The following is a 23,548-nucleotide window of genomic DNA, read 5'->3' as shown; positions in this document are numbered from 1 at the left end:
CTGGCCAGGGAAAGGGACAAGGAGGAGGAAGCGCTGGAGAGGGAGTCAGTTTGGGCTGGCTGGTGAAATGCCGGGAACCCCAGGGCTGGGGTCTAAGCTCCCTGCCTCCCAAAAGGACTTGACTGAGCGTTCCTGGTTGTACCCCCAAGGTCTGTTTGGGACTGTGTTCCTATTGTCCAATAAACCTTCTGTTTTACTGGCTGGCTGAGAGTCACAGTGAATCCCAGGAAGAGGGGTGCAGGGCCCAGACCCCCCCGCACTCCGTGACACCATCCTCGTATCTGACAGGTGTGTCTGGAGGGGGGCCTGAGGCTGGCACTTTAAGGGAACTGCGTTGTGTGGACGTCTGAGTACTCAGGGGGGAGATACAGAGGCTGGTTTGGGCTGGCTGGGTAAATCTAACTATTGGAATATCCACCAGCGTGTGGGGTTTCTCTGCCCCGTTATGTTTGCAGTTCACTCTGATTGAGTGACCTCAACTGGCTTCCACGGGCAGCATCGTTACAAATGGTTTCTCACAATATGGACTAACTGCTTATGCTAAACAATGTGTTCCACCCCTCCAGTCCCTTTCCCAGGCCCGAGGAAGAGCTCTGTGTGGCTCAAAAGCTCATCTCTCCCACCAACAGAAGTTGCTCCAATAAAAGATATTCCCTCCCCGCTTGTCTCTGTAATATCCTTGGACCAATACAGCTACCCAGCCCTGCAAACAGGGACGATCCCAGTCAGACTGAAAGGAAAGGCTGTAGCCGGGTGGTCTGCTGCCCACTTGCAATGTATGATGCTGAGTGTCGGGCAGCCAAGAAGCAACATGAATGAATGCTCTGTTCCAGGGAAATGCGGCAGTGGGATGGATGAGGTGGGTAGGCAAGAGAGCCCGCCTGAGGAACGTGTGTGTTAGAGACACGCTCAGTGTAACACAAAGAAACGAGGCCGTGCAGGCTCAGACGTCCGGGCACGTACAGCGCCGTGCTGACAGCCAGCTGGCTAAGAGTCCATCGGAAGGAAAAAGACAGGGAGACCCACGATGGAGCAGTGGGATGGCCTAAAGGCAGACAAGTTAGCATGTGGGTGATTGTGACAGGACGTACCTTTTGTCCACCCCTGGACACTATTGGAATGATCTTTGTACAGGTATGCTTTGTGCTGTGTTGTCTGAAAACTCATCATGTGCTGGTCGTTAGTGTCCTGGTGAAATATGTGTGGCAACATTGTCTGTGAAGTTCTAAGACTCCACTGGGCGGTGTTAACACACGTTCCAAACGGAGCAGGCCTGGCTCAAACGAAGGAGGGTGGCCTCTGCTTCATTTGCATTTAAGTGAGCAGGAAGGGAACAAAGGAAGCTCCAACAGGCGAGAAAAACGCAGCAGGGAACATCCTTCCGCATAGACTTTTTGTCTCCCGGTGCCCAGCTGGAAATGCTTTTCAAAAGGGGGACAAGCTGTACACAGGAGGGGAAGACACCCCATGGCACCCTTCTGGCTCCCTGCCCAGCCATTCTCTGCACCTAAAGCAACAGAGGAACCTTCACTGGATTCTGGGAGGAGGGGCCCTGACCCCGACCTAGGAGTTGGTCTGTGAGACCCGCAGGGAGAGCATGCAGTGAGACACTTTGCTTGAGCCTGACAGAGTTCGTTAAGTTAGGCACCAGGAGCCTTTTAATTTTATTTTCCTGGAACCATCTTTGACTTTTATGCCTCACGTCATGTACACACGTAACAGCTCGCTCTTGTTTTACCGAATCCTGCGTGTTTAAATTGGAGTGTCTGGGAACCTCCATCTGGGGTGGCAAGTTAAGTAATGGACTTTATATAGACCTGCATTGGCCAGGAGAGGGCTAGGCAGTGCAGGACATATGCTTTCAGGGGGAAAGCTACAACTGGGGGTGTGCTGGGGGTCACCCAGCAGTATAACCAAGGCTGGCAGGAGCCAAGGGACGGCTGGCCGGCCGCAGCACCCACAGATGTGGCTGCAAGTGACTTGCAGGCTGGGACTGTTTGTGCAAAGGGCCCCCCAAGTTAGAGGGTTGGGGTGACCCAGCTACTCACTGGTCTGGATTGTGCCTGGCGAGTCACAGCAACGGAGGATCTGGCACTGAACAGAGCACTGTGGGGGCAGGATGCATAGGGTTGCCCCCTTCGGATGGGATTAACACAAGGAAAAAGAATCCAGACAGAAAATGGTGCAGCCCTGCCCAGCATCCCTCCCCTCAAGGGACGACTCGGGCCCAGCCTGGCACTGCCCTCCCCGCCCCCGAGGGACGACACAGAACCAGCCAGGTAGCACCTGCCCCTGAAGCCCACGTGCCCCATGCTCACTCCGGATACTGACTCTCGTTCACTGGGTTTTATTCCTAGATTCACACGGCTGGGAGTCGTGCAATGGGCCACGCTCCCATCCCCAGCCCAGCGCCCTTCCGCCCACCCCTCACGCCGAGGCCTCCGTCTCGCCAGGCTCCTGTGTCTCCAGTGCCTGCCGGGTGTCTGCCTGCCAGAGCTGCACCAGATCCGTGGGGGTCTTTCCTGCCTGTGAGGGGAGGGAGGGGGCAGAGAGTGAGATGAGCCAGTACCTCCTGCCCCATGTGACGGCAGCAGCAAGGAGCAGCCCAGCTGGGGCTGGGATGTGTGGGAGGTGCCGTGACCTGCCACCCTTCCATGAACTGCAGACAGCTCAGGCTCCTGCTGTACGGCACATCCGGTGAGCCCCTTCTCCCAGTGCCGGGGCTCTGCCCCCCAAGAAGGAGAGCCCCCGCTGGCGACAGAGGCTCTTATCTGCGCTGTGTGATCCCACCACTGGGGCTGCCCCGGCAGCAGCAGGGGGGAGCTACTCACCAGGTTCTGGGCCATCATGTCCGCCCCGCACAGGATCAGCATCTTAATGATCTTGTAGCGGTTGAGCCGCACGGCGTCATGCAGCGCGCTGTCCCCCTCCTGCACGGGACAGAGCACACGGGCGTCACAGGGAACCCCCATCCTGCAGCCCCACCGTGGGACTAGTGCGGCTCCCCTCCCCCAAATGGAGCCCAGTCCAGCCTGGGGCAGGAAAGCAGAGCCCCGAGCACGTGGCTCCCACCCCACACCCGGCGCCATGGGACAGCGAGGGAGAGAATGGCGGGGCTGGGCCCCCCAAGGGCAGCAGCACCCAGTCTGCACGGGGCCAGCACGGCTTGGGGGGTGGGGTGTATGGGTGGGAGGATGCGACACTGGATGGAACGGGGGTGACCATTTAGAACGGTATCCATACCGATATTACCACACTGCAGTGAATCCTAGACCAGATCTGCCACGGAAGGTATCAGTGAGAAAGGCTTGGGAGCAGGGGAGCGCAAACAGAAGTTTGTGGGAGGGCGACGTAACAGTGTCGCTACGGTTAGGAAGGGCCACATGGCCAGTGCCCACGCTGCTCCTGTCTCCTCCACCTGCACCTGTACCCAGACAGCGAACTGAACCATGGAGGCCTCCCCCCAGATCCTGGCGTGGACTTGCAGAGACCGTGGCGGGCGTTTCCCACTCTCAGAAAGCCAGGCTGGGGGGAGCGTCCAGTGCGAAAGGGGCCTGCTGGTGGAATCTCTCAGGAAGCAGGGGGGAGAGCTACAGGAGGAGATGGCTAGGCCGATGCGCATCCGTGCCCACAAGGAATTCACTGACAGTTTTCATATGGAGGCTTCCATGGCTGAGGACGCTATCCAGCTAGAGAGGACTGTGCACGCCGCCAGGGGAGGAGGATATGGCTCTGTCACAGGGAGGACACTGGCTGCTGGTGACTTCCTGCAGCAGGCTGTGCCCCGTCCCTACTCCCAACCCACCCACCATGGTGATGGAAAACCGATATGCTGCCCTGGCAACGAGTGGTGAGGAATCGCCCCCAAAGGTGGAGAAGGAGAAGCCATGTACCCCCAAGGCTGGGAGGATCACAGCCGCCACTCCCAGGAGGAAACGAAGGGTAGTGGTGGTTGGAGACTCTCTTCTGAGGGGGACGGAGGCACCTGTCTGTCGCCCTGGCATGGCATCCTGGGAGGTATGCTGCCTGCCAGGGGCCCGTATCTGAGACGTTACGGAGGGATTGTCGAGGATCATCCGTCCCTCTGACTACTACCCCATGCTACTCATCCATGTGGGCACAAATGATACTATGAGGTTTAACCCTCAGCAGATCCGAAGTGACTACAGGGCTCTGGGAGTAAGGGTGAGGGAGTTGGGAGCGCAGGTGCTGTTCTCTTCAGTCAAGGGTAGGGGCCCAGGCAAAGACGGATGCATCCTGGAGGTGAATGCCTGGCTGCGAGGATGGTGTCGCCAAGAAGGGTTTGGCTTCCTTGACCACGGGTTGCTGTTTCAGGAAGAAGGATGCTAATCAGAGATAGGCAGACCCCATCGAGGAAGGGGAAGAGCATTTTTGGCTACAGACTGGCTAACCTAGTGAGGAGGGCTTTAAATTAAGTTTGAAAGGGGCAGGTGACCAAAGCCCACAGGTACATGAAGAACATAGAGACCTGGGAGAAGGTTCTCAATTTGGGGGGAGCATGGGCTGTTATAGCAGGGATAAAGGAGAGACAAGACAGAACTTGGGGGCGGAAATCAAATCAGTATCTGAGATGTCTGTATACTGATGCAAGAAGTATGGGAAATAAGCAGGAAGAATTCGAAATGCTAGTAAATAAACACAACTATGACCTAGTTGGCATCACGGAGACTTGGTGGGATAATACACATGAATGAAATATTGGTATAGAAGGGTACAGCTTGCTGAGGAAGGACAGGCAGGGAAAAGGGAGGAGACGTTGCCACAGATATTAGAAACCTACACACTTGGACTGAGGTTGAGATGGGAATAGGAGACAGACTTGCTGAGAGGCTCTGGGTAAGGACATAAGGGGTACAAACCAAGGGTGATGTCATGGTCGAGGTCTACTACAGACCCGCTAGCCAGGAAGAAGAGGTGGGTGAGGCTTTTTTTAAACAACTAACAAAATCTTCCAAAGCCCGGGACTTGGTGGTGATGGGGGACTTCAACACCCAGACATCTGCTGGGAAAAACAACACAGCAGGGCACAGAATCTCCAACAAGTTCTTGGAATATGTTGGAGACAATTTTTTATTTCAGAAGACAGAGAAAGCTACTAGGGGAGAGGCTGTTCTAGATTTGATTTTGACAAATAGGGAGGAACTTGTGGAGAATTTGAAAGTGGAAGGCAGCTTAGCTGAAAGTGATCATGAAATGATGAGTTCATGATTCTAAGGAATGGTAAGAGGGAGAACAGCACAATAAAGACAATGGATTTCAAGAAGGCAGACTTAGCAAACTCAGGGAGTTGTAGGTCAGATCCCAGGGGAAGCAAGTCTAAGGGGAAAAACAATAGAAGACAGTTGGCAGTTTTTCAAAGCGACATTATTAAGGGCACAAGAGCAAACTATCCCACTGCGTAGGAAAGACAGGAAGTCTGGCCAGAGACCACCCTGGCTTAACCAGGAGATCTTCATGATCTAAAACTCAGAAATAAGAGTCCTACAAAAAGTGGAAACTAGGTCTGTCATAAATATAAAGGGAAGGAAACCACCTTTCTGTACACAGGGCTATAAAATCCCTCCGGGCCAGAGGCAAAACCCTTTCACCTGTAAAGGGTTAAGAAGCTAAGGTAACCTCGCTGGCACTTGACCAAAATGACCAATGAGGAGACAAGATACTTTCCAAGCTGGAGGGGGGTGGGAAACAAAGGTCCTCTCTGTCTGTGTGATGCTTTTGCCGGGACCAGAGCAGGAATGCAGGTCAGAACTCCTGTAAAGGGTTAGTAAGCAATCTAGTTAGATATGCGTTAGAGTCTGTTTTGTTTAAATGGCTGATAAAATAAGTTGTGCTGAATGGAATATATATTCCTGCTTTTGTGTCTTTTTGTAACTGAAGGTTTAGCCTAGAGGGATCCTCTGTGTTTTGAATCTGATTACCCTGTAAGATATTTACCATCCTGATTTTACAGAGGTGATTCTTTTACTTTTTCTTTAATTAAAATTCTTCTTTTAAGAACCTGATTGCTTTTTCATTGTTCTTAAGATCCAAGGGTTTGGGTCTGTGTTCACCTATGCAAATTGGTGAGGATTTTTACCAAGCCTTCCCCAGGAAAGGGGGTGTAGGGCTTGGGGGGATATTTTTGGGGGAAGACATCTCCAAATGGACTCTTTCCCTGTTCTTTGTGTAACACTTTGGTGGTGACAGCATTTAACCTAAGCTGGTAAGAATAAGCTTAGGGGGTCTCTCATGCAGGCCCCCACATCTGTACCCTAGAGTTCAGAGTGGGGAAGGAACCTTGACAGAGCTACTATAAGGTGGGTGCATAACTGGTTGGAAAACCGTTCCCAGAGAGTAGTTATCCATGGTTCACATTCATGCTGGAAGGACATAATGAGTGGGGTCCCACAGGGATCGGTTCTGGGTCCAGTTCTGTTCAATATCTTCATCAATATAGAGTACACTTATAAAGTTTGCGGATGATACTAAGCTGGGAGGGGTTGCAAGTGCTTTAAAGGACAGGATTAAAATTGAAAATGATCTGGACAAACTGGAGGAATGGTCTGAAGTAAATAGGATGAAATTCAATAAGGACAAATGCAAAGTACTCCACGTAGGAAGGAACAATCAGTTGCACACATACCAAATGGGAAATGACTGCCTAGGAAGGAGTACTGCGGAAAGGGATCTGAGGTTCAAAGTGGACCACAAGCTAAATATGAGTCAACAGTGTAACGCTGTTGCAAAAAAAGTGAACATCGTTCTGGGATTTTTTAGCAGGAGTGTTGTACGCAAGTCACGAGAAGTAATTCTTCCGCTCTACTCCGCGCTGATTAGGCCTCAACTGGAGCATTGTGTGCAGTTCTGGGCACCACATTTCAGGAAAGATGTGGACAAACTGGAGAGGGTCCAGAGAAGAGTAACAAAAATGATTAAAGGTCTAGAAAACATGAGCTCTGAGGGAAGATGGAAAAAATTGGGTTTGTTTAGTCTGGTGAAGAGAAGACTGAGAGGGGACATGAGAACAGTTTTCAAGTATGTAAAAGGTTGTTACAAGGAGGAGGGAGAAGAATTGTTCTCCTTAACCTCTGAGGCTAGGACGAGAAGCAATGGGCTAAATTGCAGCAAGGGAGGTTTAGGTTGGACATTAGGAAAAACTTCCTAACTATCAGCGCGGTTAAGCCCTGGGATAAATTGCCTGGGGAGGTCGTGGTGTCTCGGAGTCCCCGGGCGATGCTCTGGAGCTGCTCCCTACGAAGCCAGGCAGGACTCTGGGGAAGTCTCCTTTCCGTGAGCAGCCTGTCTGCAGGACACACAGCTCACACAGCTTCCACCTTCCTGGGTCTGACCTCGGAGCATTCAGCCTCCTCTGCCCCTCCGTGCGCTTCCCACAGCGAGTCCGCTCAGGCGGGGTCCTGGGGAAGCCAGAGGGTCCTGCCCCCCAACTTCGCAGTCAGACGTGACTCTCAGCCAGCCAGTAAAACAGAAGGTTTATTAGACGACAGGAACATGGTCTAACACAGAACTTGTAGGTGCAGAGAACCGGACCCCTCAGCTGGGTCCATTTTGGGGGGCCGTGAGCCAGACAACCCCGTCTGCCCTTCACTCCATGTCCCCAGCCAGCCCCAAACTGACTCCCCCTCCAGCCCCTCCTCCTCTGGGCTTTGTCCCTTTCCCGGGCCAGGAGGTCACCTGATTCCTTTGCTCTCCAACCCTTTAGCTCTCACCTTGCAGGGGGGAAGGGCCCAGGCCATCAGTTGCCAGGAAACAGGGTGTCGGCCATTCTCTGTGTCCAGACCCCTGCACACACCTGCCCTCTAGGGCTCTGCAATGATCACACACCCTTATCCCTCCACCGAGATACTTAAGAACTGCCATGGGGAAACTGAGGCACCCCACAACATTCAGAGGAAACATTAAGAACAGTCCCGCTTCGTCACATGTGGAATCTCCATCAGTTGAGATTTTTAAGAGCAGGCTGGACAAACACCTGTCAGAAATGGTCTGGATAATACTTAGTCCTGCCACGAGTGCAGGGGACTGGACCAGACGACCTCTCGAGGTCCCTTCCAGTCCTATGATTTGCTAAGCATGATAAACTTGTTTATATGTTGGTATCACCTTTGTACCGTGAGTTAAAGTGTGTGCTATATCTATATGTCCAACCTGTGCTGGGCCTGGCTGACACCCCCAGACAGACTGGCATCAGCACTATCCAGCCTGCTGGATGGCCCTTCAAGAGCAATCAGCTGAACAATGAGCCCACTGAGAGAAGCCAGGGTCTACACGTATGAACCAGCAGGACAGGTAGGGACATGCCTGTGCACAGGGGACTCCAAGAGCTTTTCCATGCCCATGTGCTCCGACCTTGTGTCTGGGACAAAGGATGTACAAGCCACGTGGCAAAGGACATAAAAGGCGGCTGCATCTTCTCCATTTTGTCTTCAATCCTGCTTCCCATCTCTGGAGCAACTTCTCTACAAACTGAGGCTCTGAACAAAGGACTGACTGAGCCATCCAAACTCTGGGTGTGTTCCAGAGGGACAAGCCAGCAAACTCACCAAGGCTGCTAAGAACCCGATCTATGGACTCTGAAGTCGTACGTATGGATCTGACTGCTTTGATCGTTGAACAACTCTTTTCCCGTTCTTTTCGTTTGTAATAAACCTTTAGTTTTAGGTTTAAAGGCTTGGCTGGCAGCTTGGGATTGTGGGTCAGATCCAAACCAGCGTTGCTCTGGGAACGTGGTGGCTGGCCCTTCTGGGTTCAGAAGGACATTTTGTGTAAGTAAGCAGAGTTTCTAAGGTTTCAGAGTAGCAGCCGTGTTAGTCTGTATGCGCAAAAAGAAAAGGATGACTTGTGGCACCTTAGAGACTAACCAACTTATTTGGGCATAAGCTTTCGTGAGCTACAGCTCACTTCATCGGATGCAGAGTTTCTAAGTAATTTCTCACTTTACTGAACCAGTTTGCTGATTGGGAGCCAGAGAACTGGAATGCAATAAAGAAAGGGTCCTGGGTGATTTCTTTTTTCAGCTTCTTGATAACTAGTGAGGGGATTCAGGAGCACAGTCTGGGAGTGGTTGGTGAATCTAACTTCGGTGTGAACCACCAGTTTGGGGGGAATCTGCTCCCCTTTTGCAGCCTGCCCTGACCTCAGCATTTTCAGTGTGGGCTGCTCTAGAAACCCCAGTCACAGGGGGGTGGGGGGATGCACACCTGGTGCTGGGGGTGCCAGACACCCGTGGGTACGAGCGTTGCTACGTGGGGCTCTTACCCTGTCCCGGGAGTTGACATCCATCCCTGAGTTGATCAAATGCTCCACGATATCAGTCTGCCCAGTTCGGGTCGCCACATGCAGGGGGGTGCTCATGAGCTGAGTACGGCAAAGGGGGGGCACCTGCCATTAGCTCCCCGCTGGTTTAAAATAATTAATCCAGACAGCCAAATGCTGTAGCCTCATTGCTACCCCCCATCTCTGCCCTATCCCCCACCCCCATAGCCCCGCCCCCCACCCCTACTCACCTGCCACAACCCTGCCCCCACCCTGCATCCACGCACCTCAGCCCTGCCCCCTTACTTCTCCCTCACCTCTACCCACCCACCACAGCCCTGCTCGCACCCCACACCCACTGCCCCCCACAGCCACAGCCCTGCCCCCCCATTCACCCACCTCGGCCCTGCCCCCGATACGTACTGCCAGACAGTCCCCCTCCACCACTACCCTCCCGTCTCCTGCCACTGCTGTATGCCAGCCATAGCTCTCCCCCCCCCAGTGCTGCCATGGCCCCCCAGCCCCCACCTTATCTTTCAGGTTGAGGTCAGCGCCCCGGTCCTGCAGAAGCTTCACAGCGCCCAGGTGCCCCCCCCGGCAGGCCCAGTGCACGGCCGTGCAGTCCAGCTGCACAACCAAGAGACTCCGGTCAGGACGGTAGCAGCAACACCCGCACCCCTGGCTCCCCGCCCTGCGCCCCACACTGCCCACCCTCCAGTCCCTCTGCCAGTGGGTGGCGCTCACCCCCCGCCCAGGAGCCAGAGGGGTTCGGGGTGGGGGAGGGGGAGCAGAAAGAGCCCAGCAGCTCAGGGCAGGGGTGGTGCTTGGGGGGGTTGTGGGGGCTATAGCCCCCTCCAACATTTGCCTTAGCCCCCCAGCTCTGAAGGCAGAGCAGAGATTGGTGGCTGCCGGCAGGCGCCCAGCTCCAGCAGCAGCGCGGGAGTAAGCCCAGGTGGGGGCCGGGGAGCCCGAGAGCAGCCCCCGCCCCTGCCCGTGGGGCGCAGCGTGCCCATCCCCTGGAACTGCAGGAGCAGCCGCACTGCACTGGGGCATGTGGGGTAGGGGACTGGAGGCTCCACCCCCTCCAGCGGCTGGGGAAGTCCTGCAGTGGGGCAGGATGTGCATGGGCAGCAGCCTCGCACGCTGGTTTGGGGTCTGAGTCGAGGTGTGAACAGCCGGGGTTGGCGTCACCACGTCTCCCATGTCCTTGCACCAGCTGTGCAGAGGAAGGGGTGTATGCCGTGCAGTGGCTGGGTCTGTCTGGCCGCCCCACATCCTCCGCCCCACTGTGGCTCCTCTGATGCCCCTGATCCTGGATGGATTGGCCGGAGTGCAGACCCGGTGCCAGGCCTGGTGCTGCCCAAACTGGGCACATCACTGCTTCGCGGGCAGGGAGAGCGCCCGTCTCACCCGGTCTCGGAAGTCCACGGTGGCGCCGTGGTCCAGCAGCTTCTCCAGGATCTCCATGTGCCCTTCCAGCGAGGCGCGGTGCAGGGCTGTCCGGTGGAACTGGGGCAGGAGGCAGCAAAGACGTAGGTTTCAAAAGGACTCCCAGCCAGCGCTGCTGCACCACCCTGGGCAGCCACAGCCACCAGCCCTCCCAAGAGCAAGCCACGGGTCTCGCCCCAGGGACCCGGCCTGCTCGGTGTTTGGGATGGGCCAGCAGGGCTCCGAGAGCCCTCTGCCCTGTTCCTGGGCATGTCCGGGGTCGGCTGGGCGAGGCACCGTCTCCAGGGAGGATGGCTTTCTCCGGGAGATGCCTGGGAAGAGGGGGTGCCCCAGCCCAGCCATCCAAGGTCCATCTGGGGAAGGCTTGACCCCTGGTATCTAGGTGCCAACAGACCCAAATTAACCAGCATGCCCTCGGTGCCCTGGCACAGGGCCCCCATCTCAAGGGCCCCCCCCACCACCGGATTTGGGCGGGTGGCGTTGTGACCTGGCACACTGGGTCACAGCACAACTCAGGTTTCGACTCGACAGCCCTTCATCAAGGAGGGACTGGGCCAGATTGGGGCCCCTCCCCAGTTTCCATAGTTCTCAGGGCCCCAGCGTTCTCGACTCCAGCACTGGATGCCCAAGGGGGCTGTTGGGGGGCTGGGCTGGCTGTGGGGGTGGAGGGGCCTGGGCTGGGCACTGCCCACTGGCTGGAGCCTGCTTGCGCAGGTTTGCCGGGGGGGCGAGGGATGGGGAGGGACGTTACCTCATCACAGGTGTCAGGGGAGCCCCCGTCCCCCAGGAACGTCTCAATGACACGGATCTTGCCCTGCACAGCTGCCCTCAGGAACGTCTCCTCCTCCACGGGGCCCACCTGCAGGGTGGATGGGACAGCAGCTCAAGGGGTCTGTGTGCCCCATGTGGGGAGCTCCACGAACCTGGCCCCAGAGCCCCTGCCTCACAGGGGAGGATGCCAGCTCCATGCCCTCGCCCCAGAGCCCCTGCCCCAGAGGAGCTCTGACTGGGAGGGGGCTTTTCTGTGGGGTGGCCACCATCTTGGTCAACAACACGGATCTGCTGGGCCCCCCAGCCAGGATGGCACAGACCCACATCCTCCCGGGACCCTCCCCTCCCCCCTTACAATCTCCTCGGGCTCCGGCTCGGGCTCCGGTGCCGCCTTCTCCACCCTGCGCTTCCGGCGCGTCTTGCGCAGCTCGAAGAGGTACTGGATGCCGCCCACGTGGATGATCTCCCGGCGCAGGTCCAGCGAGCTCGTCCGCTCCCGCCCCTGGCCCTGCGGAGACGGGGCAGAGCCACGCTGGAGCCTCTGGGGAGAGCCCTGCCAGGGCACCGGACTCCTGGGTCCCTCCCTGGCAGCGCCCGTTCCCTGGCTTTAAACAAGCAGGATGTGGGATACCCCCAACCTGTCCCTCCCACAGACTCCCTGGTCCCCATCTGCCTGGCCCCTGGTCCTGACCCCCAACCCTCTCCACAGACCTCCTGGTCCTGACCCCCATCTGCCTGGCCCCTGGTCCTGATCCCCAACCCTCCGCACAGACTCTCTGGTCCTGACCCCAACCCAGACCCCCTGATCCTGACCCCCAACCCACCCCCCACAGATCTCCTGACTCTCAACTGCCTGGCCCTTCCCTGGCCTCTTAACAATCACCCTGTAACGACATGGGGGGGTTTCTTGGTTGTTCCTTGTTTCCTATGGGGGGCTTTCTGGGTTGCATGCAGAGGGGGTGGGAAGCAGTGTTACTGGTTTAACGAGGGGATGGGAGAGGGAGTTTGTTGTTCCAGAGGACCGGCCAGAGAACGGGGGACCCAGCCGATGGCCTGGAGCATGGAGACCCCAGCGACTGGCGACCTGGGGACCCAGCTCAGTGGTAGCCGGTTCTGGCCAGCGGGAGAACAAGGGCTGTGAAGAGAGAACCCCCGGGACCTGACCAGTTGGCAAGAGGGCAGACGAGAGGAGAGGGGCCCAGGCGACCCGGTTTCCTGTTTACCTGGAGGGAAGACAATGGACAGAGGGGGGCTTGGGGCCGGTGACATCAGATGCCCAGCTAGGAAGCAGGGGGGCTCTGGGCTGGAGGGAGGGAGAGAGGGAGCAGGCAGAGCCCCCCTGGGTGCAGGGGAGACTTGAATGTGCTGTGCTGAGGGAGGCCAGGCCTGAGATCATGCGAGTTACCCGTGTTGTGTTCAATGCTCAATAAACCTCCTGTTTTATGCTGGCTGAGAGTCACTCCTGTCTAGAGAACAGGGTTGCATCGTCCCCTTCGGGGGGTGAAGGCCGTGGGTCCAGAGCAAGTGGACTCCCTGAGGGGCCCATGGCGAGAGAAAGGCGTGCTAAGGCTCAGAGAGGTGTGGCTCCAGGAGGTGAAGGGGCTTAACCCCGACAGAGAGTGGACCCCCGGGAGAAGGGCTGTCTCACTGAAAGGGGCACCCCGCCATGGACCACACGGGGCCAAGAGTGGGCACGATCGGTGAGTCCGTGACACCCAACCCCTGGCCCCTCATCAATCCCTCAGCCCTGATCCCTCCCAGAATGCCTGCTCCAGCCCCCAACCAGGAAACCCCTGCACCATCACGCACTGCCCAGCCCCCAACGGCCGACCCCCCCATCACAGACTGCCCGACGCCAGTCCCAGCAGAGGGAAGCCACGTGGGGCGGCGCTGTCATCTGTGTTTAACAGCTGGCCTGGGCCAGGTGTCTGGCAGGCTGCTGAGGGGGTTCCTGCCCAGCACCCTGGGGGCAGTGAGCCAGGGGCTTGGTGCTGGCCCTGTGCCCCACACTCCATGGGGGGGTGAGGAATGGATTCAAGGTGCAGAGACCAGCCCCAGCCAGCCAGGCCTGTTGGGGGCATCAGCCTAGAACAGCCCAGCCCAGCCCCGCTCCTGTGCTGGGCTCCCGGTGGGGCTCTGCACGCACAGGGGCTGCCCACACGGCCCCAGTGCAGGGGCAGGGCCTCCCACACAGCACTGCCAGCCTGCCCCCGGGTCTGGCCGGCCCCTGCCCCTCATGCCGCTGGCTGGGCCCTCTGGCTGGGGCTGCCTCCCGAATACCGTAGGTTCCCCCTCTGCACCACGTCGGCCCCGCTCCATCTGGCCTGGACCCAGCCTGCAGCTCCGGACACGGGTGCCCAGGGGGAGGTGACGAGCCCAGACGTGGGGCCAGTTCCCTGCTGACCCCCAGTGCCAATGCAGGCAGCGTGTGGTGGGGGCCGCAGCCAGGGTAACCCCTCAGTGCCCAGCCCTGCACCTTCCTGGCCCAGTCTGATGGGCGGGGCTGGGGCAGGAAAGGGTTAACAGTGCAAGCCAGACACGGTGTGGGGGGCTGCAGGGCTCGCTGTGCTGGTGAGGGGGTGAGGCTGCCAGGGTCTGGCTGTGATGCCCCCGGCAGGGCACGCCAAGCCCGCGTACCTTGAGCCCCTCGATGCCCCAGTGAACGGGGCCGCGGCGCTTCTCGTCCTCCAGCCCCGGCGTGTCCATTCTCGCCACCGCCGGCGGCATCTCGGGGGCCTGGCTCTTGCGCCGCTGTGAAGCCAAGCAGAAAAGCCGGCAGGGTGAGGGCCAGGCCCCGGCCTGCCCCCCCACAGCCCCTCAGGAGTCCGTCCCCTGCCTCCCTTGGCATTCGGCCCAGGCCCCCTCCCGCCACAGCCCCGGTACCCACATGGGCACTGCACGGGGTTTAGCCTGAGTTGCCAAGGGCAACAGCTTAATCTCTGGGCACTTCCAGCCCTGGCGGCCCCATAACAGACCAGGAGGTGGGGCTGGCGTCCTCATGGACACGCCCCATTGATCTGGGTCTGCTCACTCCCTGTGGCCAGCCCCAAAGGCTCATCTCCCCAAGGGCCCCTCCCAGGATCCCCCAGGCCTGGGGCCCACCCCGAGCAGGGGCGACCCCATGCCTGCACTTGCCATGGGCCTGACTCCCCCCCCACTGCACCCCACACCCCATGCTGGTGCCCTGTACCCCACGCCCTCCCATTTCAAGAGCGTCCGAACGCCCTACCTGGGGCAGGGCCTTACGGCCTCCCTGCCCACCGCATGGCACGCGCCCAGCGTCAGCCCTGAACGGGGTGCCCGGCCCCTGGCTGCCCGCCGAGCACAGGCCCAGGCACGGGGCCAGCGCAGACGGAGGCGTTTCCCCAGTCGGTGAGTCTGGGTGGTTACCGAACCCAGGCGCCCTGAGCCCATGGTGATGGGCGCAGGTTCAGGTGTAGGCACCCAATGGTAATGCAGCCCTGCGGAGAGCCTGGCCCCTGAGGCCCAGCCCCGATCCAGGCGCCGCCCGTGACCCCCAGCCCAGCCCCGTTCCAGGCGCCCCCCCGTCACCCCCAGCCCAGCCCCGCTCCAGGCGCCCGCCCGTCACCCCCAGCCCAGCCCCGCTCCAGGCGCCCCCCCGTCAGCCCCATCCCAACCCCGCTCCAGGCGCCCCCCCGTCACCCCCAGCCCAGCCCCGCTCCAGGCGCCCCCCTGTCACCTCCAGCCCAGCCCCGCTCCAGGAGCCCCCCCGTCACCCCCAGCCCAGCCCCGCTCCAGGAGCCCCCCCCGTCATCCCCAGCCCAGCCCCGCTTCAGGCACCCCCTGTGACGAAGTGGGCCTGTTCTTAATGTTTCCTCCGAATATTGTGGGGGTGCCTCAGTTTCCCCTAGGCAGTTCTTAAGTATCTAGGTGATGGGGTAAGGGTGTATGATCATTGCAGAGCCCTAGAGGGCAGGTGTGTGCAGGGGTCTGGACACAGAGAATGGCCGACACCCTGTTTCCTGGCAACTGATGGCCTGGGCCCTTCCCCCCCTGCAAGGTGAAAGCTGAAGGGTTGGAGAACAAAGGAATCAGGTGCCCTCCTGGCCCGGGAAAGGAACAAAGCCCAGAGGAGGAGGGGCTGGAGGGAGTTTCAGTTTGGGGCTGGCTGGGACATGGAGTGAAGTGCAGACGTGGTTGTCTGGCTCACTGCCCCCCAAAATGGACCCAGCTGAGGGGTCCCGTTCTCTGCACCTGCAAGCTCTGTGTTAGACCATGTTCCTGTCGTCTAATAAACCTTCTGTTTTACTGGCTGGCTGAGAGTCACGTCTGACTGCGAAGTTGGGGTGCAGGACCCTCTGGCTTCCCCAGGAGCCCCGCCTGAGCGGACTCGCTGGGGGAAGCGCACGGAGGGGCAGAGGATGCTGAATGCTCCGAGGTCAGACCCAGGAAGGTGGAAGCTGTGTGAGCTGTGTGTCCTGAAGACAGGCTGCTCACAGAAAGGCGACTGCCCCAGAGTCCTGACTGGCTTCATGGGGAGCAGTTCCAGAGCATCGCCCAGGGACTCCGTGACAACTGGTGGCAGCGGTGGGATGTACTGCACCCCGTGGATGGTGCTTCCTGCAGTAAGTGACTGGGGAGCAGTAACACGAAGAGGGATTGCCGAGGACCAGGCCTGCTGAAGGCTCAGAGAGGAGCGGTTTCGGGGGGCGGTTAACCCCTGGGAGTGTGTGACCAGCGAGAAGGACTGTGCAGTAACAGGGTTCCCCTGGGGATTGCAGCGAGCAGTCCAAGGGGCGGAGGAGTCTGCAGCTCGACCCTGGCAAAGAGGTGGTGACCTCGAGAAGGGCTGGCACACTAGGGGTTCTCCCTGGAAACCGTGGGGAGCTGAGAACACACGGGCCTGTGAGTCCACAACAACTTGGGAGGAGCGGAGTGATGGCCTGTCACCGTCTCCTTAAGAAGGACATTGTAACCCTGTGCAGAAAGAGAGGGTTGAGCATTGGAAAGCTCACCAAAGCAGAGTTAATCGTGCAGCTGGAGGAGGATGACCGCTCTAAGGAACAGATTCCTGACCCCAACTGGGGCTATAGCAGGATCTGGGAGCAGCTGGAGTGGGAGCCAGGCATCGCCAAGACTCCTGTCCCCGACCAGACGAGGGTCTTCACGATCGGGTTCCCCATCGGGGGATCGAGACGGACGGGATTGGAGCTGAGTCCGAGAGAGCAAGAGGACCGTGGGAGACAGCGAGAGCCCGAGAAAGAGCTGCAGAAGCAGCAGCAGCATGAACTGGCGGTGGTGGGGCGGAGAGGCCTAGGGGACCTCCCCAGGGTGAGTGGGGATAGACCCCGGGGGGCCAGTTCCGCAGGGAACCTCGAGACTAAATTGCTGCCCCTAGTTAAGGGGGGGCGGGTGGGATGTGGATGCCCACCTCACTGCCTTTGAGCAGGCTGGAGATTTGAACCAGGGGGACCCTGCGGAAAAGCCCCGGTGTCTAGCTCCCTTGCTGGGTCCCAAGGCCATAGACTCCGTCAGCCAGATGAGTGAGGAGGTGGACACGCTCCCACTCCTGACCCCAACCTATATATCTGTGTGGAGTTTCCTGGGGCCAGGCCCCTTGGACCCCCAGTGGGAGCGGAAGGTGACGGTCAATGGGGAGACATTCCTGGGGTGGCGAGATCCTGGGACAGAGAGAACTGGTGTCAGGCCCTGGGGGGTGCAGCCTCAGATGCTGAGGGCCTGTGTGAGCTGGGTGAGGGTCCCAGGGACGAAGCCCCTCGCCCTGCCTATGGCCCAGATCCCTGTGCAGACCCAGGAGGAGTGGGGCTGGCTGGTCGTTGGGGTGCCCCAGGACACCAGCTGCGAGACCCTGTTGTGGGGTGACTGTGTCTCTTTGGGACAGGATCCAGGCCCTGCTCCTGTAACTGCCAAGGGTTTGAATTTGAATCCAGGGAACCAATCGGTGGAGGGGGAAATGGTCAGTGAAAATGCAGATGACCTGGCTGGCAGCAGGGAGGAGCCGCTAGGCTCAGGCTACCTGCCTGCCTGTAACCAGACCCCTGGGACTCGGTGGGACAGAGAGATGCTCCCTGCCCCCTTGCACACCAGACTGGGGACTCTCGCTGGCTCTGATGCAGTGAGGAAAGCAGTGGCCTGCCCCCACTGGGACAGCAAGGGCAGGGCTGAGCACGGTGGGAGCTGAGACCCCAGCTGAGTGGGGGGAGACACAGGCAGGGCAGGGGATCTGTGGGGAGTGGCAAGGTGCTTGGTAAGGAAAGTTTGGATGAGCCTAGGCAGCCTTGTGAGCTGATGGCTGTGTCCAGTCAGCAGGGTGGGAAGGCGAGGAGAGTGGAAGATGAGAGTCCCTGGACCTTACCTGTTAGCTGGGTGGAGAATTGGGACAGTGAAGGAAATGGGTCTCTGTCTGTCAGGGGTATTGACTTGCCTATGGAGGGAGCTACCCTGATCTCCAAGCAGTTGTCTGTGACCAGCCTTGTGTGCTGGGACAAAGGGAATGAGATCCCAACCTGTTTGTCTGGTAAAGGAGAAAGTGTGTCCGGCTCTTCTTGGTCTGTGGAGCAGACAGAAGGGGCCTTTCAGCCTGTGATGGTTGAGGGTCGTGCAGTTGTCTCAGAGCTGGTTCTGGATTCAGCTAAAGCCCAGGAAGGGAAGGGTCCTAAGTTTCTGTCTGCTCGGGAGAATGGCCCTGTAACTAGGTCGCATCCAGTTAGGGTCTATGTAAAATCCCCGAGACCAGACAATTCTGGTGCTTGTATTTTGCCTGTTGCTAGTGTGTTGTTGGAAAGGGTGGAGCAACTCTGTCTAATCAGGGTGAGATCCTAGCCAAGGCACAAGGAGAGCATGAAGGTGTGTGATTGTGTTACCTACTGAGGGTGTGGAAACCTGTAGCAAGGAGGAAAAGATTCCTGAACTTGTGTGTGGCAAAGGGAAGGAGAATGCTTCTAACCTTTTATCTAGGAAGTCTGTAAGTTTGCCTGAAAGGGGATTGTGTAGGAATCCGCCTGATGGGCCAGAGGTGATTCTGGATGTAAGGGAGACCCAGAAAGAGTCTGTTGTTGCTCAGGAAAGTGTTCCCCTAGAGCAAGCCCTAGGTAAAGAGGGTAAGAGCAGAATTTCTGTGAGGGGTGAATTGTTGCATAGAAAAGCCCCTAGGGAAAGGAATCCTCATGGAGTTTTTGCAAGCAGTTTACTGCAACTGAAGGGTGTGAAAATTATTTAATCAAGAAAGTTTCAGTTCCTAACAGCCAGAAATTTTCTGTTGTGAATGGATCCACTGACTTTCCTGTTGAAAGATCCAGTGTGGATAGCTTTGAGAAGGTCTCAGATGGAGTGAAAGCTGTTAAGAAAGGTATACCGTCCTATAACCAAGTGGCTGTGTTTGGCCAGCTTGTTGGGGAGACAAGGTTGTTGAGAAAGGGATGTCTCCATGCTAGTTCTGTAAGTGAACAGTATGTCGCCCAGGTCAAGATGGGGGCCCTTGACCAAGAGAGCCCGAATTGCAGCCCTCCAGACTGGAGCTCTGGGAGAAAACCCAATCCCAGTTTGACCCCCTGGGGTTTTGGGGTGGCCAAAGGGCATGGGCTGCAGAAACCTTCCCACATGCAGCCTGCTAGTGCTATCGACCACCCCCGACCTAAGGGAGGGCGTGAAACTGGAAGGGCCTGGTGTAACTCCTACCAAGGAATGGGAGAGATGCTGGGGCATCCATGGGAACATTGGTGGCTTCGAACTTCCCCAGGTCACCGGGAAAAGTGACCCCGCTCAGTTCGATCTCGAAGGGGGGAGAGATGTGACGAAGTGGGCCTGTTCTTAATGTTTCCTCCGAATATTGTGGGGGTGCCTCAGTTTCCCCTAGGCAGTTCTTAAGTATCTAGGTGATGGGGTAAGGGTGTATGATCATTGCAGAGCCCTAGAGGGCAGGTGTGTGCAGGGGTCTGGACACAGAGAATGGCCGACACCCTGTTTCCTGGCAACTGATGGCCTGGGCCCTTCCCCCCCTGCAAGGTGAAAGCTGAAGGGTTGGAGAACAAAGGAATCAGGTGCCCTCCTGGCCCGGGAAAGGAACAAAGCCCAGAGGAGGAGGGGCTGGAGGGAGTTTCAGTTTGGGGCTGGCTGGGACATGGAGTGAAGTGCAGACGTGGTTGTCTGGCTCACTGCCCCCCAAAATGGACCCAGCTGAGGGGTCCCGTTCTCTGCACCTGCAAGCTCTGTGTTAGACCATGTTCCTGTCGTCTAATAAACCTTCTGTTTTACTGGCTGGCTGAGAGTCACGTCTGACTGCGAAGTTGGGGTGCAGGACCCTCTGGCTTCCCCAGGAGCCCCGCCTGAGCGGACTCGCTGGGGGAAGCGCACGGAGGGGCAGAGGATGCTGAATGCTCCGAGGTCAGACCCAGGAAGGTGGAAGCTGTGTGAGCTGTGTGTCCTGCAGACAGGCTGCTCACAGAAAGGCGACTGCCCCAGAGTCCTGACTGGCTTCATGGGGAGCAGTTCCAGAGCATCGCCCAGGGACTCCGTGACACCCCCCTGTCACCCCCAGCCCAGCCCCGCTCCAGGAGCCCCCCCCCGTCATCCCCAGCCCAGCCCCGCTCCAGGCACCGCCCGTGACCCCCAGCCCAGCCCCGTTCCAGGCACCGCCCGTCACCCCCAGCCCAGCCCCGCTCCAGGCACCCCCCCGTCACCCCCAGCCCAGCCCCGCTCCAGGCGCCCCCCCGTCACCCCCAGCCCAGCCCCGCTCCAGGCGCCCCCCCGTCACCCCCAGCCCAGCCCCGCTCCAGGCGCCCCCCCGTCACCTGCAGCCCAGCCCCGCTCCAGGCGCCGCCCGTGACCCCCAGCCCAGCCCCGCTCCAGGCGCCCCCCCGTCACCCCCAGCCCAGCTCAGCTCCAGGCGCTGCCCGTGACCCCCAGCCCAGCCCCGTTCCAGGAGCCCCCCCATCACCCCAGCCCAGCCCCGCTCCAGGCGCCCGCCCGTCACCCCCAGCCCAGCCCCGCTCCAGGAGCCCCCCGTCACCCGCAGCCCAGCCCCGCTCCAGGCACCGCCCGTGACCCCCAGCCCAGCCCAGCTCCAGGAGCCCCCCGTCACCCCCAGCCCAGCCCCGCTCCTTGCCCCCTTTGCCCTCCAGCTCGCTCACCCAGGGTCTCACCTCCTGCTCCTCCAGCTTCTGGTCAACCAGCTCTGTGGCCCACTTCACGCCCTGCTCCATGGGTGCCCAGGCCAGCGGCTCCTCTCCTGGGCAGGGACGCTGGCAGTGCCCTGGAGCCGCCTGGGGCCCCGGCCGAGCGCACGCTGCGGTGGGGGGCTCCGTGGCTCCCGCGGTTTATGCACTGCAGCTCCTCCGCCCCAAGGCCCCAGGGAGCCAACACGTGCCCGGCCCACGCGACCCGGGAGCCTTTGTCATGAGCTCACCCGGCTGCATTCTCAGCCCTGCTGCCCGGGGTCACCTTCACCCAGCGCCTGGCCCCGGTGCCGTGCCCCACTCGCTGGGCCGCGCAGAGGGGGACTGGGTGCTGCTCTGTGGGGAGCCGGGAGACTCCTGGGCAGGCCGGGTTGCACGGGGGGCTCTGTGGGGTGGGGGCCTTGGCTGGCCCTGTGCCAGGACCCCCAGCAGTCTGGGCAGGGGGGCACTTTGTTCCGTTCCCACACCTGACCTCACGTCGCTCCCCCCAGCCAGAGCCCCCCGGACCCTGGGGTAATTTCCGTGTGACGGGGCCAGCTCCACGGTGCCCTGGGTGCCCCGCAGCCGCCGGCTGCCCCAGGCGGGCGCCACGTGAGAACGGGCAGCGTCTGTCCCCCTGGGCCCGGCTGGGGGGCCGGGGATGCTTTGGCTGCTTTGAGGGATGAGCTCAGGAGCTGCTGGCTCTGCGCACAAAGCTCAGACACAGCCCAGCCCGGGACGCGCTGCCCAGCCTGTGCCCCCCGTCCCCACCCCCCCGGCCTGTGCCCCCCTGGCCTGTGCCCCCCGGCCTGTGCCCCGCCCCTTGGCCTGTGCCCCCGTCCCCATCCCTCTGGCCTGTGCCCCGCCCCCTGGCCTGTGTCCCCATCCCTGCCCCAGCCCCCCGGCCTGTGCCCCCCTGGCCTGTGCCTCCCCCAGCCTGTGCCCCGCCCCCCAGCCTGTGCCCCCGTCCCCATCCCCCCGGCCTGTGCCCCCGTCCCCGCCCCACCCCCCCAGACTGTGCCCCCCCCGGCCTGTGCACCTGTCCCCATCCCCCCGGCCTGTGCCCCCGTCCCTGCCCCACCCCCCCAGACTGTGCCCCCCCCGGCCTGTGCACCTGTCCCCATCCCCCCGGCCTGTGCCCCCCCGGCCTGTGCCCCGCCCCCCAGCCTGTGCCCCCATCCCCGCCCCACCCCCCCGGCCTCTGCCCCACCCCCTCTGGCCTGTGCCCCCGTCCCCATCCCCCCAGCCTGTGCCCTCCCAGGCCTGTGCCCCGCCCCCTGGCCTGTGCCCCCATCCCTGCCCCAGCCCCCCAGCCTGTGCCCCCCCCGGCCTGTGCCCCCGTCCCCACCCCCCTGGCCTGTGCTGCCATCCCCACCCCGCCCCCCTGACCTGTGCCCCCCTCCCCGCGCCCCCCAACCTGTGCCTCACCCCCCGACCCCGGCCTGTGCCCCCGCCCCCGGCCGGGGAGCCAGGAATGGTGGGAATAGTTTGTGCTGAGCCAGGCCGCGGGGCGCGGGAGCTATTCCTGGCTCTGGGCACCGTGCTCAGCCCCACCGCTGTACCTCCCCATTTGTCAGCCAGTGGCTGCGGGGCGGGCGGAGGATGGCAGGGTGGGGGAGCTGGGGGGGCAGGGCAGGGGAGACAGGGGGTGGGGGAGCCTGGGGGGCAGGGCGGGGGAGCCGGGGGCTGGGGAAGCCCTGGGGGCAGGGCGGGGGAGCCGGGAGATGGGGAAGCCCGGGGGGCCGGGCAGGGGAGCTGGGGGGGGAGCCCTCGGAGCAGGGCGGGGGAGCCGGGGGGTGGGGGAGCCGACCAGTGTTGCCAGAAGCAATGCCCGGGGTCAGTGCGAGTCACTCGGGGGCCGACAGGTTCTGCTCCCCACACACTGGGGGCTGGTGAAACAGTGGGGGGCTCTCCACCCCCTGCTTTGGCCCAGCTTTTTCACGGGCTGTGTCACGGTGGTGGGCCTCCCGAGGGGTGGGGGACACCAGCTGCCCCTGCCCCATGCTCCCCGTGCTGACCTTTGACCTCTCCACCAGAGGTTCCCGTAGGGGGCTCTGAAGTCGCCCCGAGATGGGCGCGTCCCAGAGACGGGCACCGCGGTGAGCGGGGCAAGCCTGCCCCGCTGGGAGGAGCCACCTGCCGGGGCACAGCTCCATCCGGACCCCACGGCCGGCAGGTGGACATCAGCCAAGACAGACGTGTAGCCCCTGCTGCCGGCACAGGACCCTCCCAGCCAGGGGGCAGAGCTGAGGGAAGCCCAATTGTGTGCCCCACTCGTGGGGGGCCGGGTGGGTTGGGCTTGAGAAGGGGACAGGCACTGCCCCGGCAGGGCCTTCCTGGGGATGATAAGGGCTGGCGGTGCCCACAGCAAGCACCCAGGTCTTCCTGCCCCGCCCCACTGGCCTGCCGAGCCCATAGGGACATGGGCTGAGATGGGAAGGTCAGCCAGGCCCCTGGGCACCAGGAGCAGCCAGGTGATACCCCACAGGCCCGCGTGTCCATGTGCAGGTGGGGCCAGATGCTCCTGTCGGAGTCCAGAAGGCCTGGGGAAGGGGCTGTGTTCAGGGGAGCAGCCAGCCCCAGAGGGTGGCTGAGCTCAGATAGGTGCCAGGGGCTGGTGCTGGCCAGCCTAAGGGGGCAGGGAGCCCAGGAGGTGGGCGGAGGCTGCTTCGGGTTCCATATGCTGGGGAGGGGCCCATCAGTGGCTACAACAGCAGTTAGGCAGTTACCAGAGAAGGTGACATAACCTAGTGGTTACAGCAGCAGACTGGGCACCAGGACGCCTGGATTCAATTCCCAGCTCTGCTCTAGTGACCGGGGAGTCGCTGGCCCTCTGTGCCTCAGTTTCCCCCTTTGGTGACATGGGAGAAGCAGTGGGCTGAGGGGCGGGGGGGTTGGGGTGAGGCCAGTACCCTGTCCAG

The 23,548-nt window shown here is 60.5% G+C and overlaps 1 protein-coding gene across 1 annotated transcript; it reads right to left on the bottom strand.

Moving 5' to 3' along the window:
- Positions 1-2,264: 2,264 nt before the first annotated feature.
- Positions 2,265-21,287, bottom strand: ANKRD2 (ankyrin repeat domain 2). Its single transcript, XM_075131127.1, has 9 exons — positions 20,616-21,287; positions 14,131-14,244; positions 11,849-12,001; positions 11,474-11,581; positions 10,684-10,782; positions 9,802-9,900; positions 9,277-9,375; positions 2,832-2,930; positions 2,265-2,526 (listed from the first exon to the last, which is right to left on the bottom strand). Exons 1-9 carry the CDS (start codon positions 20,673-20,675, stop codon positions 2,428-2,430), a joined length of 930 nt encoding a protein of 309 aa, XP_074987228.1. The 5' UTR covers positions 20,676-21,287; the 3' UTR covers positions 2,265-2,427.
- Positions 21,288-23,548: the final 2,261 nt, after the last annotated feature.

This window comes from Caretta caretta, chromosome 7 (genome assembly GCF_965140235.1).
Source record: "Caretta caretta isolate rCarCar2 chromosome 7, rCarCar1.hap1, whole genome shotgun sequence".
In the NCBI taxonomy this organism is placed as follows: Eukaryota; Metazoa; Chordata; order Testudines; family Cheloniidae; genus Caretta; species Caretta caretta.
The sequence above is the reverse complement of the archived record's forward strand: the minus strand, read 5'-3'. Positions and strand labels throughout refer to the sequence as shown.